The sequence below is a fragment of the Myotis brandtii genome, unplaced genomic scaffold (genome assembly GCF_000412655.1).
Source record: "Myotis brandtii unplaced genomic scaffold, ASM41265v1 scaffold8, whole genome shotgun sequence".
Lineage (NCBI taxonomy): Eukaryota > Metazoa > Chordata > Mammalia > Chiroptera > Vespertilionidae > Myotis > Myotis brandtii.
In genome coordinates, this window is record NW_005371219.1 from 14,030,556 (window position 1) to 14,048,021 (window position 17,466).

A 17,466-nucleotide genomic window follows, 5' to 3' on the forward strand; every position below is an offset into this window, starting at 1 on the left:
GTTTCGGGGTTTGGGCAACTTCCCGGGGGGCTGGAGAATGCGGTGGGCCTGGGCAAGGGCGCGCGAGCGGGCGTCCTTTGCACGGGGCTCCGTCTCTCCGCTGATGTCCCCGTACTTTGCAAAACAAACAAAAATACCGAGGGAAGCCGAGGCCCTTTCCGGAACCCGGGGGAGGGCGTGAGTGCTCGCGGAGCCGCCGATCTCTGACGCTCTGATGCTGTTGTCTTCACAGGGGCCTGAGAGAGTCGCCCGGCTGTCCTGTTCTCCCCAAAAGGGCCCGGCGCCGTCTCCACTGCCGAGGGCCCGAAGAGCAAACGTCGGGGATTATTATGTCGCTTTTCCAGGGGCCGGGGTTCGCAGCGCGGAACCGGAGGAAAGGCTGGCTCCTCAGGGGTCCTGCTGGCATCTGACATCCAGAAACTCCCAGGGTCGCCCAGATTGCTCCGGATCGGATCGGCAGCTTTCCTATCCTTGCATCCCGTATTTTCAAAGAAAATATTTTCTGTTCTCTGCGTTGGTCTTTTACCACCACCAATACACCGAAGCATAGACAGCCGTCTTTTCATTCAATGTCTGCTTTACATTTTTTTGCCCCCCCCCAAATGATCTCTAATTGAAAATTTATTTTGGTTTTGGATGAATCTGTGGAGCGTATGTTGTAAGAAGAAAGGGGGAACGAGACACAATGAAAGAGAAGTCCAAAAATGCTGCCCGGACGAGGAGGGAGAAGGAAAACAGTGAATTCTATGAACTGGCTAAATTACTGCCTTTGCCCTCGGCTATCACCTCGCAGCTGGACAAAGCATCCATAATCAGACTCACCACCAGCTATCTCAAAATGAGAGTAGTGTTCCCAGAAGGTAAGTGACTTTGCCCAGATGGAATTTCAGACAGAAGGGGTAGAGGGTTTGCCAGCCACCATACGGGCAGAGAAGTACATTCATACTTTCTTTCACACACTCTCTGCAAAGGGAAGTTTAGCATGGCTGCTTGACTAAGGACCTCTCTGAACTTAGAAATCCTCTTGCCTTTTTGTGGCTCTTTCTACTTCCCCATTAATACTTTCTGTTCAGCCCATCAGATACGTTTGGTTGGGAAGTAGCCCAACATTGCTTTTGTCAACACTTCAGATACGGGGCTCAATTGAAAGTACTACTAATCCAAACATGACTTTTTTTTTTTCCCTTCATTCCTCTCATTAGAATTGTATCTAGGAGAAGGCAGGAACACTGCCAAATTCTTGTATTTTTGCTATGTATAGATAGACCCCGTGTAAATGAAGCTAACTAAACTAGATAATAATTTCTCTATGTTTATAATTTTTGCAATGGAGGAGCAAGCATGTTCATGAACAAATATGTCCTGAATTTACCCAATCTCTTTGACTGCTGATAGCAAATTTATCTTGGGTTTTTGAGACAGTCACAGGTTCTGAAGCTAACTCTGGAGCATGTGATTTGCAACTCTGGGTTTGATATTATCGCTGAGATAATAGGCTAGTCCCGAAATACATAAGATTGAATTAAGATGGCTCGCCCACTTAGAAAATATCTTCCAGGTGGTAGGTAGGTTGGCAGAGGGGTCCTGGAAAAGTTATCTTATAAGGCCTGCAAGTTAGAATCGCTGAGCTGAGTTGTTGACATGGTTTAAAAATGTGTATTTGGATTATGAAGATTCGCTGTGTGAGAACAGAGCAGCCTTCGAAAAACATTCTCCTGCATAAAACCACTTATACTCACTGGGAAAAGGACACTTCTCTCTCCTACTTCCCCATCTTTTCTTTACCCCCATTCAAATAACATCAACAGATTTAAAATATATACATTTTAGATATGCCTTTTCTGAGGGAGGGGATTTGAAATGTAAAGGAGAGAATGCCGAGTAAACAAAAACCCAAGAGAAAGCACCCTGTTTGTTTACAAAGCAGAACTTCTTACAGTATTTGACCCAGAGAGGTTTATGTTACTGTTGATTTTGACTATGGGGTTTGTTTTCTTTTGAGAGAATACTGGAAAGGAAATAGTCATTATTTGGTTTGGAGTTTTCAATTTGCTTGATCTTGACTAAAAGTTATTATCTGAATCAAAATCTTGCAAAACATGCACCCAAATAGTCAGGGGTACCAAAGGAGAAATTTCAAATTATAGTTCAATTTTACCCTAAAACTACAGGCAGTGTTATACTTGTTTTGTCTTAAAGCAGTTCCTTGAATAGTCTCTTCTGACCCTGGAAATTACAGGAGGAAAGAAATAAAAACCTAAAGTACCTAAAAAGTAAAGACCAAAAAGAAAAAAAAAGGAGGAAACATATATTAAAAACCACATTTCCCATTAAACTCTGCTGAGAATTGCTAGTGGGAACATTATTATGATGCTACACTGCCTTATGTTTAAAAAAGAGATCTTGTTGTCTTTTATACTGTCAGCGCCTACTTTATAAAAATAAAGCTATTTCGAACTCCGCTGTTCCCTCCGTTCCTAACAGGATTATTAGCCGTGATTTGTCAGCCCCTGCGGTCTCAGTGGGCTCCCTTTCTGCGTGATTTCTAGCGGGTCTCATCAATTATCAGTGCCAATGTCACTGGCTGTTTGATCAGAAGAAGCATATGGTGCTGCTTGTGGGGCTGCGAGTAATCTCGGGATGAAGAGAATAGTAGGTCCGAGTTCCTGGGTAGGCACAGAGAGGGACCCCAGAGCCCGGGGAGTTGCCAGGCCAGGGCCCTCATCTGTGTCCTGCAGACCCTGGGCAGGCATGCTGGCCAGGCCCAGAAGGGATAGGACTGGTTTCTGTCGTTTTGTTTTATTTTTTTAAGAGAGCAAGCTTTCTTATTTAAGTGCTAACTCCACAAATTGTAAATCTCAGGATACAAAAAAAGGAGGAACAAAAAGTAAACTGTTTTAGCCAACTTGTTATTTTTAAAGAGAGCACTGGCGAAGACTCTGGCTGGAGTCTAGTTGTTGGCTAGGCTGGTCCTGGGTGGCTACCTTAAGGGCCACTGTGTTTTCTGCAGCTCCCTCACCTTCCTCACAAGCCCTGGGCCCCTCCTCTCCCTTCAGCGGGTGAGTGTAAGTTTATGGGGAGGAGGGGATGGACGATGTGTGAACTCTGGGCACATCATTTATTTCTCCAGCTACTGTTGAGCTCATAACTCACCCCACAGCCTCCACACAGTGAGTTAGACAGGGTCATCTGAACAGCTGCTGCTAGGGATGAGGTTTTAATTTTGAGGGTAGATTAGCTTCAAAAATTCAAAATGCAAAAATAGCCTTTAAAAATATTAAACAGCAATAGCAATAAACAAACAAACAAACAAAAACACCCAGTAGTTTTAAAGGAGTAAAATAATCACAAGAGGAAGAACCAGGCACAGCCTGCAGAGGGTGCCAAATTTGGGTTTAGCTGTTGACTGAAGGGATGGACAAGGTTGGCTCCATAGCAGTGGGGGAAACGGATACTTTATATGGGGGAATAATCTCTTTTTTTAGTGATGAAAAATGAAAACAATTTGTTTGACAATATGGTCCATTTTTACATTTGACACCATCCTAGCACATAGTAGGTCTTCAGTAAAATTTTATTTTAAGGATGGGAGATAGTTGTTTCATAATGGTAAGCATTCCATCACATGTAACTTGGATTTTGCAAGATATATAATCTAAAATCATTATAAATCTGGTGACATCTTATAAGCATAACAATGACTATAATACTTCATTGTTTTCGCTCATATACATTTTATCTGTAATAGTCTGTAATGCCAAAAGTCTTAAATCCACAAACAAAAATCCTTCCATACTTACATTTGAAAAATGTTTTAATTCCTAAAATATTGTTAGCCCCTCCAGTTGCTGAATATCACCCCCCTCCTCTGTCAAAACTCAGCTTTTATTTATCTGAATAGGTAAAATTGAGCTGTTGAGGGAGGAGGAAATGAGAGAGAGAAAGAGAGAGAGTAAAGAAACGGGATATGGATGTCTGGAATAACAGAATAAATCATTAGATTGGAGATTTCACAGTAAAAAAACTTAAGGAAAATTACTGTGAAATCATTAAAACTGCATATCTCCCAATTGGCAACATATCCTATTCTAAAATAGCCCTGCAAAGGGAAAATTAGGGCATCTAGAAATGTATGATGTGATCAAAGTGTGATCAAAGATAGAAAAGCAGGATTAAAAAAAGAGAGAGATGATGTGACTTTATTTGTGTGCAAAATAGGGCAAATTCAACTGAAGAAATATGTATTTGTTATTCAGCTATAGTATAGTTTTGGCTGGGGGTGAAGCGGCTTATAGAATAACCTTCGAAAGGATCAGACATGTTTTCAAATCTATAGTCATTCAGAATCTTGGCAACATCACACTACTATTTCATTCTCAAGATGTCTTGGGAAAATAAAAATAATTATAGAATTGAAATTAGTGACTGTGCAGGAAAGTGAATCTCCAGAAGGGCTAGAAGGACAAGGATGATTAAACAAACCTCCACAGACCTTTTCTATACTATTCACCTGAAGACTGAAATCCTTTATCGCCTTATATTTTTTTTGAGGCGGGGAACTAGGAGAGAAAAAGAGGCCCCCATTTCCCACGTGGATGGTGATTTAAGGCTGTTTTCCTTGCTGCTTGGGGAAATGATTGAGCATTAGGTTTCCATGTTTATTTTCTTACATAAGTTTTTCTCATTTAAAAGCCTTTAAGTACAGTTTACGCCTCCATGCTGGTTTTCTCTATTTGATTCCCCCGTTTTGATGTTGACTTAAAATGTAGATGCAGAACTAACCTCCGTGCAGAGCATTTGCAAGGCAGATTTATGTGCTAGAAATTGTAGGTCAGATCAATGAAAAAAATACCTTTTTTTTCTTTAAACGAAGGATCACAAATAAAACAATAACAAAACCCCCAACATAAACAGGGTATCTGGTGGGATGCTTATAAGCAGGGCATAATCACCCACCTGAAGCTAAAATCAGGCCAACTTTCCTGAGGACAAACGTGATTTCTAGGGAGTGACTTTTCAATTTTAGGGAATCTTGGCAGCTTTGAGGTTCTGCAGACACAAATGTAGATACAACCAAGTCCATGGATTTCTGCTGCAGGTCTTTATCTGTTGGCCCAGGTTTTTCTCAAGAGAATGTTTAGGCACAGCTAGTATGTTATGGTTTTCGCAGTCCACTCATTGTCAGTTTCTGATCCATGGAATTTAAATTTTTGTGGAGGTGAGAACCTTCGATTATTTAGCAATGGGCATGCTAATCAGAAAGTACCAAAACAGAGCCTGAGAACTGCGTGGCGAACATTATTCTGCAGGTAGCTCCATCCGGCAGGCGGCTCCTGCATGGAGTCCTCCGCCTCGGGGCTCAGACAAAACCAGGGACAGCGACCTTGTCTAAACCTCAGCCTCGCCTCCAGCACGGACCAAAGCAGCTAGGAGAAGCGTATTGTTGCGGCCGGCCGGCCAGGGCCTTGCTCTGCGGTCCGTCCGTTCCTCCCCTGAGACCCTGCCTGCCTCTCTGGGGTGGCCGCAGCCTGGTAGCGCGAGCGGAAGGCCTCCGCAATGGACCGAGTCTCTGCCTGCCGAGGGTTTGAGGACGCCTCCGCCCGATTGTCCAGTGCGCCCGCTGCCCTCCTGCTGCCCGGACTACTGCCCCAAGGACCTGCCATCATCTAAAGCGAAATCCCGCCTGAGCGAGCCGTGGTGCGGCCGTCAGAGTCCCGTTCGCCAAGTAGAACCTACGTGGGATCCGCCAGCGCCGCCAGCGCCGCGGGGCAGCCCCGTCGGCAACGCCCGGCCCGGCCACCCTCGAAGGCCCAGAGTCCCGGCCACACCGCTTGACTCTTTTCAGCAGCCACTCAGCACTGTTGTCAATCCTGCGTGCACTTGTGTACGAAGGTTTAGTTAGGACCTGGCTAAACCCCACCTGTGCCTGGGGCCCGCAGTTCCGTTCTCTCCCGCAGGCTCGGGAGCCCACAGCCAGCGTGGCCCGCACGCTCCATCCGGACTGGGAAGCCCTCGCTCGGGACCAGAGCGCGATGAGAGCGCAGAGTTCCCACCCCAGATTTACACTAACTTGAGTGCATCCCCAGGCGCGGGTGGGGATGCCTGAGGCAGACAAGGAGAAGCCAGAGCGCACACTGCCCGGTGGAGAGCAAACACGGTGGGTGGGATTCAGGCTGCTGCGCTGGACAAAGCTTGGCCCCGTGCGGCCACCAAAGCCCTCGGAAGGTCGGCCACACCCGCCAGGTGGCCAGAGTGGGGCGAGCCGCAGCGCCGGAGCGGGTCGTGGGGGTGCCAAGTGCCTGAAGCAGTCTCCTACCCGGTGACTCCTGGATTTGGGTCTCAGTTCCTCTCTTCCCCAAGCATCCAGCCACTGAGGCTCCCGGAGCCCTAAGGCTGTTCATTGCTGGGCCCAGGGAAAGGCTTGGACAGTGCGCTCGGCGAGGATGCCGGTCCTGGGAGAAACCCAGGTGCTGGGGCAAGTCCCTCCGAGACCCAAAGTCAGGAGCGCAGTCTGGGTCCCGGAGGGCTTTTCTGGCATCAGTCACCAGGCTGTGATCTGGTCCTGGGGAGCTCCTCCAGCACCCACAATGTTGCTTAAAAGGCATAGCGATGATTTCGGAGATGGTTTTCCCAGAGAGACAACAAGAAGGACACATTCTATTGAGATACAGTGTTTGTTTATTAAAAGGAAAAAAAAAACGGTAGAAGGAGAAGCTCTTCTCATCCTCCCCTTCCTGTCTGAGTGAAGGAGGTGAGGATGCCTGTCTGTCAACCATATTTTGTCAAGGGTACGAAATTCATTCCGAAGGAAAGCTCGATCAATTTATTTTTGCTGCTTGCAATAACACAGCTGGACGATGCTTTGAGCTCATGCTAGACCGGGGCTCATCATTCATTCGCCAAGAACGGGCCTAAATTGTGCCTGTGGGATTAGGTCAATTTTAGTGGATCTACTTCGCCTCATTTGGTTACTAATTGGTTTCTTGTTTTATAAATCGAAATCTCATTTTCAGGAAATTACAAAACCCGCGCAGTCAGTCCATTGAGGTAATCCTTGGGTCAGGGGGTATTTAAATGGAAATGGCTCCTCCGAGCACTGAGGGTAAAGCAACAGTGAAACTTGTCGGAGTTTTCACATGAAATGTGAGCTAGTCCTTTAGATCCATAATAGATACATCCCTTGTAATACTACTTATGTAAATATGATAAGCCAGACTTTGAGGGAAGCAGGGGGCGGGGAGAAGCAAAATTTATCTGCTGAGGTTAATGTAGCATATCTTGGAAATCTTCCCAAATAGATTATGTTTTCCTTTGTCTTGGGCCACTTTAGCTGGGGCAAATCCTTTTGTCTAAAACCCGATTTAGTTATCGCCTCCCTCATAGAGCTGCTTTTTTCCTTTGCAAAACCCCGTTCCCTCGGCCTCACCGAATTACAAGAGAATCTTTAGATCTTGTTCCCACTGAAATCCTGCCGCAAAGGGAGCTTGGTTTCCTCCTCGTTTTAAACAGACAATCAAAGGATTTGCGAATTTTCTGCGGTAGGTCAAGTGCAGAAACGAAATCTCAGCTTACCCCCTCGCCAAGTGAAACTGGGTGCGGGAGCGCGTCACCGCAGCAGGAAGGGAAGGGTCGGGGAGAGGGGTCCCCGGCCCACGCCCGGACTTTCGGAGGTGGAACCCGTGACCGGGCTTCAGAAGGTGTCCCGGGCAGGCTGAAGGGCGAGCTCAGCCCTAGCGTTAGAGAGGGGAAAGCCCGCAGGTCGACGAAGGCAGCCAGTCCCTTATAAAACATTAACCCAGACCTAGCCGTGTGACGGAGATTTCGACCGGGAACAAAAAGCAAAGGCAATGCTCTGTGAAAGCAAAAGGTTCCTTAAAAGGTGGGGGTGGGGAGGAAGAGGGCAGGGAGGGCCGCTAACCTGCGCGGTCGGCCGGCTGTTCATTAACCCGCGGGGTAGCCTTGTCCCCCCCCCACCCCCCACCACCAAAAAAAACCACTAAGGAGGCCGCAACCCGAGACCGCAGACAGCCCAGGCGGGCGCCACGAGTTCGGAACCGGTCCTTAACCTCAGCACAGCTTGGAGGATTTTCAGACGATTCGGGTCGGGAGACTGGTCCTGGGTGTGTCCCAGCCGCTTTGCGGGACCTGATAATTTTAGAATAAAAACAGTTGTGGGTCCCAAGCGCACTCTTTGCCCCCTTTGGGGAGCTGCGGAAGCCCCGATTCCAGAGGCAACGCGGCCTCGGCCACCTCTTTGCACCCGAGTTCCTGCCCCTGGGCCGCGGGGAAGCTTTGGGCTGTCAGGCCTCAGCTGGGCCCCCGACATGCAAGGGCCAGCGCCCCCCACCCCGCCCCCTAAGCAGGATCCTTTCTCCCTTCCCCAGGATGGCCTCCCTAGGCCACCTGCCCGTCACTCCTTCTGGGTGGGTATCTGAGCGGGAATGAAAACATGAACACGTTGTGCCAGAAACCAAGGATGATAGTTTGGCTGAGATGGGAAGGTGACAGAGCAAGGGGTGTGTGTGTACAGGCTGTAGTGTCGGTGGCCCCCTGGAACCGTCCAGGAGGGCACGCAGGGGTTAGGGTAGTGGAGTCGCTCTGGGGAAGGACACTGGGGCGGGCTAAGGAGGCAGGAGGCGGTGAGGAAGGAGGGAGAGGAGACCCGGCAAAGGCGGGGAGCATCAGTGTTTGCAGAGCGGTGGGGAAATCGTTAGATTTATTTAGATGTGCAAACACCCAGAAAGACCCGATTTGAGCTTAAGGGGCGCTCACGGTTATTCGTTACCAGGGTTTTGATCTTTGGCTTAGGAAGCAGCTCCTGGCCAACACACTTTAGAGCCCAACTCCATGTTTTATTCTGAAAGATCCACCCACAACCCCATATTACAATGGGGGTGTGTGTGATCGTCATTGTGTACTTCATAGTGATTTGCCCCATTCCCCAGTAAATCGCCCTCTTTTTTTTGGTCATGTTAAACCTTGTGTAATGGTGTAAGCATAAAAGACTTTACCTAGTTAAATTAATTTCAGCAGCAACACTCTTATAAGATGTTATAAGAAGTTTAACCTCGGTCTGGGCAAGTTTCTTCTACCTGATTTTTCATTTTCTTTCTCCATATTAATGGGGGAAAAAACCAGCCACAGCATCCTGAGAATCTTATTTTTTTAGGCATTACTGGAAAAATTATTTGTGGGAACACTTGGGAAGATCTTAATGTGGAGAGAAAGGGACTATATTTGTTAAGATGATACCTGGAAAGTAGAGAAAGTGATTAATTCTCTATATTCAGAAGGTCATGAAAATATTGCTAAAACAGTGTTAGAACCTGCAAGTATCTGACCTCAAAAAAACCTGTGTGGTGTTTTTGGGGGGTGGGATGGCAGGTGAGATTAGGATGTGTAAGAAGGTGGGGAGGGGCTAGGAAGGAAAAGGCAAAGAAGCATTGCAAGCGTGTGTTGCTGCTGGGAGTCATCTGCACAGGCAAATGGATTTTTCGGAAGGGGATTAAAGTCAGAGGCCCAGGGGAGGGGAATGGCTGGAGAGCCCTGCTGCCAATCAGAAAGCTCACCAGGGACAAGCTGGCCCTGGCCCAGGGATTCATGTCCCTCTGAGCCACCAGTGACATTCGCCTTTTGGTAAGAATGATGATGAAACTTTGGGTGACAAATAGTGTCCCTCACCCCTCTAAGAACACTAGTGAACCTATGCAATAGTTATCGCTGGGGTGCAGTGTAAGGGGCTCTTTCAGGGCAAGGCTGTCCCCAAACTCAGCCACTTGGGGTCCTGCCCAGGGGATGCTTATCCAGGCCCTGCCTTCCCTGAGAAGCCCAGGTCCATCTGGGAGAGGGAGTCTGACCTCTGTTCAGACTGAGAGGGCAGGGCCTACATTTACCTGCTCCCGTTCTTTGCTGTTCAGGTCAGAGAGCAAGAGGAGCCCAATGGTATCTGGTTACGTGTGTGAGCTTGAATGTGTGACATAACTGTGAGACTAGCCTCAAACTGCCAGCAGGGTTGGAGTCCCATTGCTCAAGAGTGTCTCTGTGCCTCCACAGGGCTCGGGGAGGCGTGGGGCCACTCCAGCCGGACCAGCCCCCTGGACAACGTTGGCCGTGAGCTGGGTTCTCATCTGCTGCAGGTACTGACGTGGCTTCCCGGTCAGTCGTGCATAAGCTTCGAGCGTCAGAGGGCCTGGCCCCAGGCTTGGCTTCTTGTTTCCTAGAAAAATGGGATCCTGCCCTGACGTGTCCCTCCTGCAGCCCCTACAGTTTCTCCAAAGTTAAAAGGTTTAGCTCTTAACCTTGCTTGGTGCCTTGGTGCGAGTGGCGCCTCAAGAGGCCAAGAGGGAGGCAAGGTGACAATCAGCACATTGGATTTGAAAGGGAGCTCTGACAATCAGATGGGCTGAACCCCGGGAGGGGTGCCATTTGACACCATTGGGCTGAGGGAACCAGAGCGCCTCCAAGCCAAGCTGCCCAGGCTAGGCTGCAAAACCATCCGAAATGAAGGATTTATACAGGAAATAAGGGGAATCTGGTAGAAATGCCAGTCAATGCTTTAAGCCCACACATTCTGGATCCAGCTGCGCCTGCAACTCTTTTCATCTCCTCCTGGTAGTTACGCGCTCTCTCCTCTCTCTCCACGGCCCTCACCATAGGCCAGCCCAGGCCATGTACAGACAGAGCCCTGTGCACACACATACACCTCCCCAGGCAATGAGTTTATCCAATGTGGAAGCTCCCATTGCTGCATTGTTTGCAGAGTATACCGTTTTAAATTGCCAATTGCCCACTAGCAAATATTTAAAATAGTAAAACTTCTGGTGGCATTTTTAGGCTTGACACTTGTCTCCCAACCTGCACCCCCTTATTACTCAAGTCCATTGCAACTGAGGTAGGTGCCTCAAACCTATGCAGGCACCAGGGAGGAATCTGAGCCCAGGTGGGCCAGGCCTGAGCATCTCCTAGCAGGAGTGCCATGCCCTTTCCTGTCCCACAGATACCCCATTAGTATCAGAGGCCAGAGATTTCAGTTTCACAGAGTAAAGAAAGGCATTGTTCGAGTATTCTTTCACAGGCCTGGCCCCTACACATCTGACTTTAACCAGCACTGTCCCTCCCTTTCACAGGGACAACTGCCATCAGTTGTCTCTCAACAACTGATCCCTACCCAGTCTTGCCATATTACCAATTAATTTCCCTCATCAATATAAACAAGAGAGAACAAAAACCTAACAATCCCTCACCCCTTCTGGCTCTTGTCCAATCTTCTCTTCTCTTCATCCCAAACTTCTCACAGGACTTATTACACTTTCAACTTCCATCACTCACCCTGCCCCACTCACTCCCAAACCCCTGCAGTCCGGCACCCCTCCCAGCCACTGTGCTCTGCACAGGCGCCACCACATTTTGATATGCAGCAGAAGATGCTCATTTCTTATCCTGCCTGACCTCATTCATTCCACAAATATAGGATGGCCAACTATGTGCCAGACAGAAAGCCCCGCCTTCATGGGTTTACATTCTAAGGAGAGCAGTCTTGCAAACCCAGGTGCTCTGCACATTGTAACAGGTGGTGTAGGTGCTGTGGAGAAAAATAAGAAGGGGATCCCTGGCCGGGTGGTTCAGTTGGTTGGAGTGTCATCCCATATACCCAAAGGTGGCAAGTTCAGTTCCTGGTCAGGGCCCAGGTTTCAGGTTCAATCCCAGTCTGGGTGCATAAGGGAGGTAACCAATTGATGTTTCTCTCTCACACTGGGAATGGCAGTTCTCCCTTCCTTTCTCTTTGAAAACAAATAAAAACATATCCTCAGGTGAGGATTTAAAAAAGAAAAACAAGAAGGGGAAGGAGTAGGGCTGTGTTTGAGTGGCAGAGGACCTCATTGAGAAGGTGACATTTGGGCTTGATGGAGGTGACATTCTCCCTCTCCTTCAGTTGCTAAAGTACCACACTTTTCTGGATTCCTTTCCTCCCTGTTTGCTCCTCTGGTTTTCCCATCACCGTCTGGTTGTAAATGCTGACATTTCCTAAAGGTTCCAACTCTGTTTCCCATCTCACAGCTTCAAGGCCTCCTGGGTGATCTCAGCCAACATTATCATCTCAACTCCTTTTCCCACATTTGCATGACTCCAGCTGGTTTTTCCAGTCTAGACACCCCTCCTAAGCCCCAGGCCTTTATTTCCTACTGCCAACTGGACACATCCAAATGGAAATCTGGATACACCTGAAGTTTAACATCTCCAAGACAAGAATCCATTATTTTCCTCTTCCAGATTTCCACCCACCCACACAAAAACTCACCATGCTTCTCAAAATTCCCAATCTTGGTTAATGGTGTTACCCTCTACTCAATGACATTGAAGTCAGACTCTTTCTGCCACCATAAATTCCATGGCCAGAACCATCTTTGACTTGGACTCTGCTTTCTGATTGCCTCATCCCCACTCTTTCCTCCTATAGGTCACTGTCCACATTCTGCCTGAAAAAAACAAAACAAAACAAACAAAACATGTCTAAGCATGCTATTCCCCTGTTTAGATACTTCTGTTAGAACCCTGATGCCTACGGGAGTATCTCTAGATTCCTCAGATTGACATCTCAAACTCTCCAAAAATCCAGCACTGGTGTACTCCCTCAGCCCTATCTCTGGTGCACAAAAATGATCAGATCCATCCTCCCCTCAGTCCCTGCCTTTGGCACATCAATCCTTCTGTCTAGGATGCCCTTCCTCTCTACTATAGTTCAAGCTTCCTCTTCAAGGCTTTGCTCAAACAGTACCTCTAAGGCCTCTGATTCTTCCCCAGGCCTCTGGCCACTCAGCCTCTGGGCCTCAACAGCACTGTCTGTTCATCTGTGTAGTCATTATAGCTATCTTTAGGCCAGTCTTTATGCTTCTACTGGACTTCCAGCTCCTTGAGAGTAAAGTTTGACTCATCCTTGTCTCCACTGCCTGGATTGAAGCCCCATTCACATAAATAAAGGGACAGTGAAAGTCTGAGACTTGCCTTCATGGAGAGCCTGTCAGCTTGATGTATCAATGTAAACACGCACACATCACACTATTGCACTACTTTATGGACTTGCTGCCTGGAAAGCCTCTCATCTCCTAAATCCCCCTCTCCCAGACTCTTTTCAGAGCTACTGGCCATCTGCCTTCTGTCTACAACTTTTCAGACTGCCAGCCCTTCCACATCACCCAATGCCTGCTATTTCCCAAACCCCAGGTATTCTTTTTATTAAAAGACGCTGTCACTATGGAGTCCTCCAAGACTGACAGAGGAAACCTCTGGTTCTTTCAGTGACCATCACTCCAAGAACCTAACTCACCTCTTATAGCAGACTGTGTCCCCCCTCCTAAATATTTGTGTGTGTGTGTTACAGATAGGTTTGCTCTGTCTATTTTGGTGGATCCTGAATCTTGGAGAATAGTAGCCTCCTCCATCTCTCCCTCTGGATCTCTTCCAGTGTGCTGCATTTTCCAGGTGCTTTCAAATTTGGAAAAAACAAAAGAGGGACTCTTGGGGTTGGTTTTCTATGCACTATTTCCTGCCACCCCCTCTCTACTTTGTCTCTTTGCACTTCTGGTTGGGCATCTCTAACTTCTGTCCCCCCGGCCCCAATTTGTACCAGTGTCCCAGAGGGCTCTCCATTCAACTCTGTTTCTGTCTTCCCAGACCCTGGATGGTTTTATCTTTGTGGTGGCCCCAGATGGGAAGATCATGTACATCTCAGAGACGGCCTCGGTCCACCTGGGTCTTTCTCAGGTAGGTGAGTGGTCTAGGACTCTAGCCTCCAGTGTTTACAGCCAGAGCTGGGGCAGGAGGTGAGGGGTGGAGGGCTGGCTGTCCCAAAGGTTTCATATGTGCATTTCTGGGACTGGAAACAGCTCAGCTGACAGGAGGGCTGGACCTCTCCCTTTCTCCCCTTCCCTTATCCTTTAGCTTCTACTCGAGTGGTTCTCAACCTTCCTAATGCTGCGACCCTTTAATACAGTTCCTCATGTTGTGGTGACCCCCAATTTCATTGTTACAAATTGAACATAATTAAAGCATAGTGATTAATCACAAGACAATATGTAATTATATATGTGTTTTCCAATGGTCTTAGGCGACCTCTGTGAAAGGGTCATTCGACCCCCAAAGGGGTCGCGACCCACAGGTTGAGAACCGCTGTTCTACTCCAAGCCCAAACAATGGCTACCTTTTTGAGTCCCTAGCAGAGGCCAAATAACATGGGAGATGGGTTACATATTGGTGTCATAATGTCTTCACCAGAATATTGCCAGGGAGCTACTACTACTACTATTATTATTTCCTTTCATGGATAAGGAAACCGAGGCTTAGCTAGGCTGCAACAGCAGAGAATTAGAACTTAGGGCAGACTCTAAAGTTCTGGCTCCTGTCCTCACAATCCTGTGGCCCTCCTGGCCCAATCTTCCAGTCCCTCCATGTGGCATCACCAATCCAGATGGTGATACCCTCCTCTTTACAGGTAGAACTGACCGGGAATAGCATTTACGAATACATCCACCCGGCAGACCACGACGAGATGACAGCGGTTCTCACGGCCCACCAGCCCTACCACTCTCACTTTGTCCAGGGTAAGGCAGGAGTGTGCCAATCGCAGTCCGCTGGTGGCGTTGCCCCAGTTAGCCCTGGCAGGGCCCCTGGCGCGGCGCTGCCTGTCTCACGTCCTGCGCTTCCCTCCGCTCCTCTCTCCAGAGTACGAGATCGAGCGCTCCTTCTTCCTGAGGATGAAGTGTGTCTTGGCCAAGAGGAACGCGGGCCTCACCTGCGGTGGCTACAAGGTGCGTGGCTGAGAGGGAGGATCCCTGCCACGTAGCCTGGTGTAGGGGAAGGGGGGCAGGACCAGGGAACCGTGCGGCAGGGGAGGGGCTTCCCTGTGGTCCGGACCGCCCAGGAGGGCGTTCCCCGCCTGGGTGAGCGGTGAAGGAGCTCTGGGAGGGGGCACATCACCAAGGTCGTTGACCTTTGTGAACCCCTGGAACCACGTTTGAAGACAGTCTCACTGGGTCCAGGATACTCACTCCCCCGCTGCTGGGGCTCTAAAATCAGGGGCCCATAAAGGGCCTTGGGGATGTGTCAAGCGTCAGACATGGTCCATCGCTCCAGTGGGCTCCTAGAGTTTACTCAGGGCGTCAGATTCTGACCCCCCAGAGAGGTTAGGAAACAGAGCTTTAGTTCAAGCTGTGGTTCTCCTGGTTAAGGAGATGAAACATGCAGGTTCCGGGGCACCGCTTCGCGATCCAGGTGCGTCAGGGGTGGCAGGGCCCAGGCCTCTGCATTGTTACAAGTCCCCAGGTAAGCTCAGTGAGGCAGTGCAGTCTTTTCCTTGAAACACCTTGGAACCCTAGTAACTAGACACTTGAACGCGGGGGCGTGGCCCACAGGGTATTCATTTATGGTCTAGCTGGGTCTCAAGGTTTTAATCCCTTCCCTACCTTTTTGGGTGGTTTCCTGGCTGCGTGGCTGAGTCTTGCCCTGTCACCCGCCGCCGCAGGTCATTCATTGCAGCGGCTACCTGAAGATCCGCCAGTACAGCTTGGACATGTCCCCCTTTGATGGCTGTTACCAGAACGTGGGCCTGGTGGCCGTGGGCCACTCGCTGCCTCCCAGCGCCGTCACGGAGATCAAGCTGCATAGCAACATGTTCATGTTCCGCGCCAGCCTGGACATGAAGCTCATCTTCCTGGACTCCAGGTGGGTGGCCGGGGAGGAGGCAAAGAGTCACCCATAGCCGGAGGGCGGCCCTGTTCAGTGGGGAGCGCTCCTCGTGCATCTTAGGAGCCCCTTTTGCAGATGAGGTGACTGATGGAGCTCTGCGAGGTGAGGGTGGGCACCCAAGTCTCAGGTGGCTGTCTGGGGTGGGGCACATCCCCGCACCTCACTCTCATCCCGCGGGATTGCTCTCCGCAGAGTGGCGGAGCTGACGGGGTATGAACCTCAGGACCTGATTGAGAAGACCCTGTACCACCACGTGCACGGCTGCGACACCTTCCACCTGCGCTGCGCCCACCACCTGCGTAAGGCGCCACCCTGCGGCCGCCCCGCCCCGGCGAGGCCCCGGAGGAGGAGTGGGGGAGGGGAGAGGGCGTGATTTAAGCCCCCAGCCAGTGGGGGTGGTAGCTGAGGTCCTGCGAGCGGCTGCTCTAACACTGACCCATCCTGTTTCTCTAGCCATCTGAGGGCGCTCACAGGGCCGAGGGGGAATTTCTGAGTTTCTTGGAGAAATTCTCCCTGGGAGGCGTTTTATTCTCCTATAGATAGAATGCCCCCTCCCCACCTCGCCCCCAGCCTCACAAAAGGTGGGAGGAAAAACGGAGGCTAGCCCACGTGGCTCAAGTGCACTGACCCGTAGTACGGGCTTGGCTTGTGCTACTGCTTTGCTTTGAGCCTCATCTCCTGGGACTACGAGTGTGAGCTAGGAAGTGAGCTGCCCCGACCATTTGACGTAGTTCGAAAATCGACTCGGGGGAGGGGTGGAATCCTCCAACTTTAAGCGTTTCCCTCTTTGCTAATCGTGCAAATTAACAGGACAACCCATGAATTTGGGAAGGTGCCTGTTGTCTCTCCCGCCCCCCCCCCCCCCCCCCCCCCCAAAAACTGATTAGTACCCACAGGGCACCCTGCTCTCACTGCCGGGGCTGCGTGGGGGCCGATCTGGGGCGGGCGCGTTCACCACCGCTGCCTTCTGTCTCTCCATCAGTGCTGGTGAAGGGGCAGGTGACCACCAAGTACTACAGGTTCCTGGCGAAGCAGGGCGGCTGGGTCTGGGTGCAGAGCTATGCGACCATCGTGCACAACAGCCGCTCGTCCAGGCCACACTGTATCGTCAGCGTCAACTACGTTCTTACGTGAGTGCAAATCGGGGACTCCTTCTCCCACTTCAGGCGGCCGTGGTCTCCACGAGGGTGCAGGTGGTGGGCACCCCCGGGATATTCGAGACGGGGGTCCCTTGGGGACACCGGTTTTGACTCCAGTGCCGCCTGCGTTGGGAGGCGGCAGCTTGAGCACGTTCATCTTTATGAGGAGGCTTCCTTTCGTTATATGATTTAGGAGTTTTCCACCCACAGTCCATATTTGCTCTCTTCTCTCTCTCTCTCTCTCTCTCTCTCTCTCTCTCTCTCTCTCTCTCAAGTAAATTCTGCATTAAATAAAACCTAATGCGGCAGAAAGAAAAAGAGAGAGAGAGGAAAGGGTCGGACGTACGGAGCCATTTATGGATAACGAACTGGACATCTGTTTCACTTTTTCAAATCTGGGTTTGAAGTTCTTAATTTTAACCAGAATCTCCAATCAAAGTTAAGAGTTCAGAGAGAGTGATTTCCCTCCTGAACCACAAAAAGGGTTTAAGTGACCGGGAGGGTCTGACTTTAACCTCCATAAAGCCAAGGGGCCAGCGAGTGCTGCAAGTCTTGGCGGGTGCCCAGGCCCTGCTCGCTCCCGCGC

At 49.7% G+C, this 17,466-nt stretch overlaps 1 protein-coding gene across 2 annotated transcripts in view; it reads left to right on the top strand.

The window, feature by feature from the left end:
- Positions 1 to 215: 215 nt before the first annotated feature.
- Positions 216 to 17,466, top strand: part of SIM1 (single-minded family bHLH transcription factor 1) — a 72,767-nt gene continuing 55,516 nt past the window's right edge. The window contains exons 1-8 of one of the 2 annotated variants that reach the window (XM_005883806.2): positions 216 to 860; positions 10,054 to 10,136; positions 13,672 to 13,761; positions 14,489 to 14,597; positions 14,719 to 14,804; positions 15,518 to 15,717; positions 15,934 to 16,040; positions 16,724 to 16,871. In XM_005883806.2, the coding sequence (XP_005883868.1) occupies positions 686 to 860; positions 10,054 to 10,136; positions 13,672 to 13,761; positions 14,489 to 14,597; positions 14,719 to 14,804; positions 15,518 to 15,717; positions 15,934 to 16,040; positions 16,724 to 16,871 (998 nt within the window). In that variant the 5' untranslated portion in view covers positions 216 to 685. Of the gene's footprint in view, positions 861 to 10,053; positions 10,137 to 13,671; positions 13,766 to 14,488; positions 14,598 to 14,718; positions 14,805 to 15,517; positions 15,718 to 15,933; positions 16,041 to 16,723; positions 16,872 to 17,466 lie in introns of those variants that run through there. The other variant, XM_014531383.1, reaches the window with a different exon arrangement.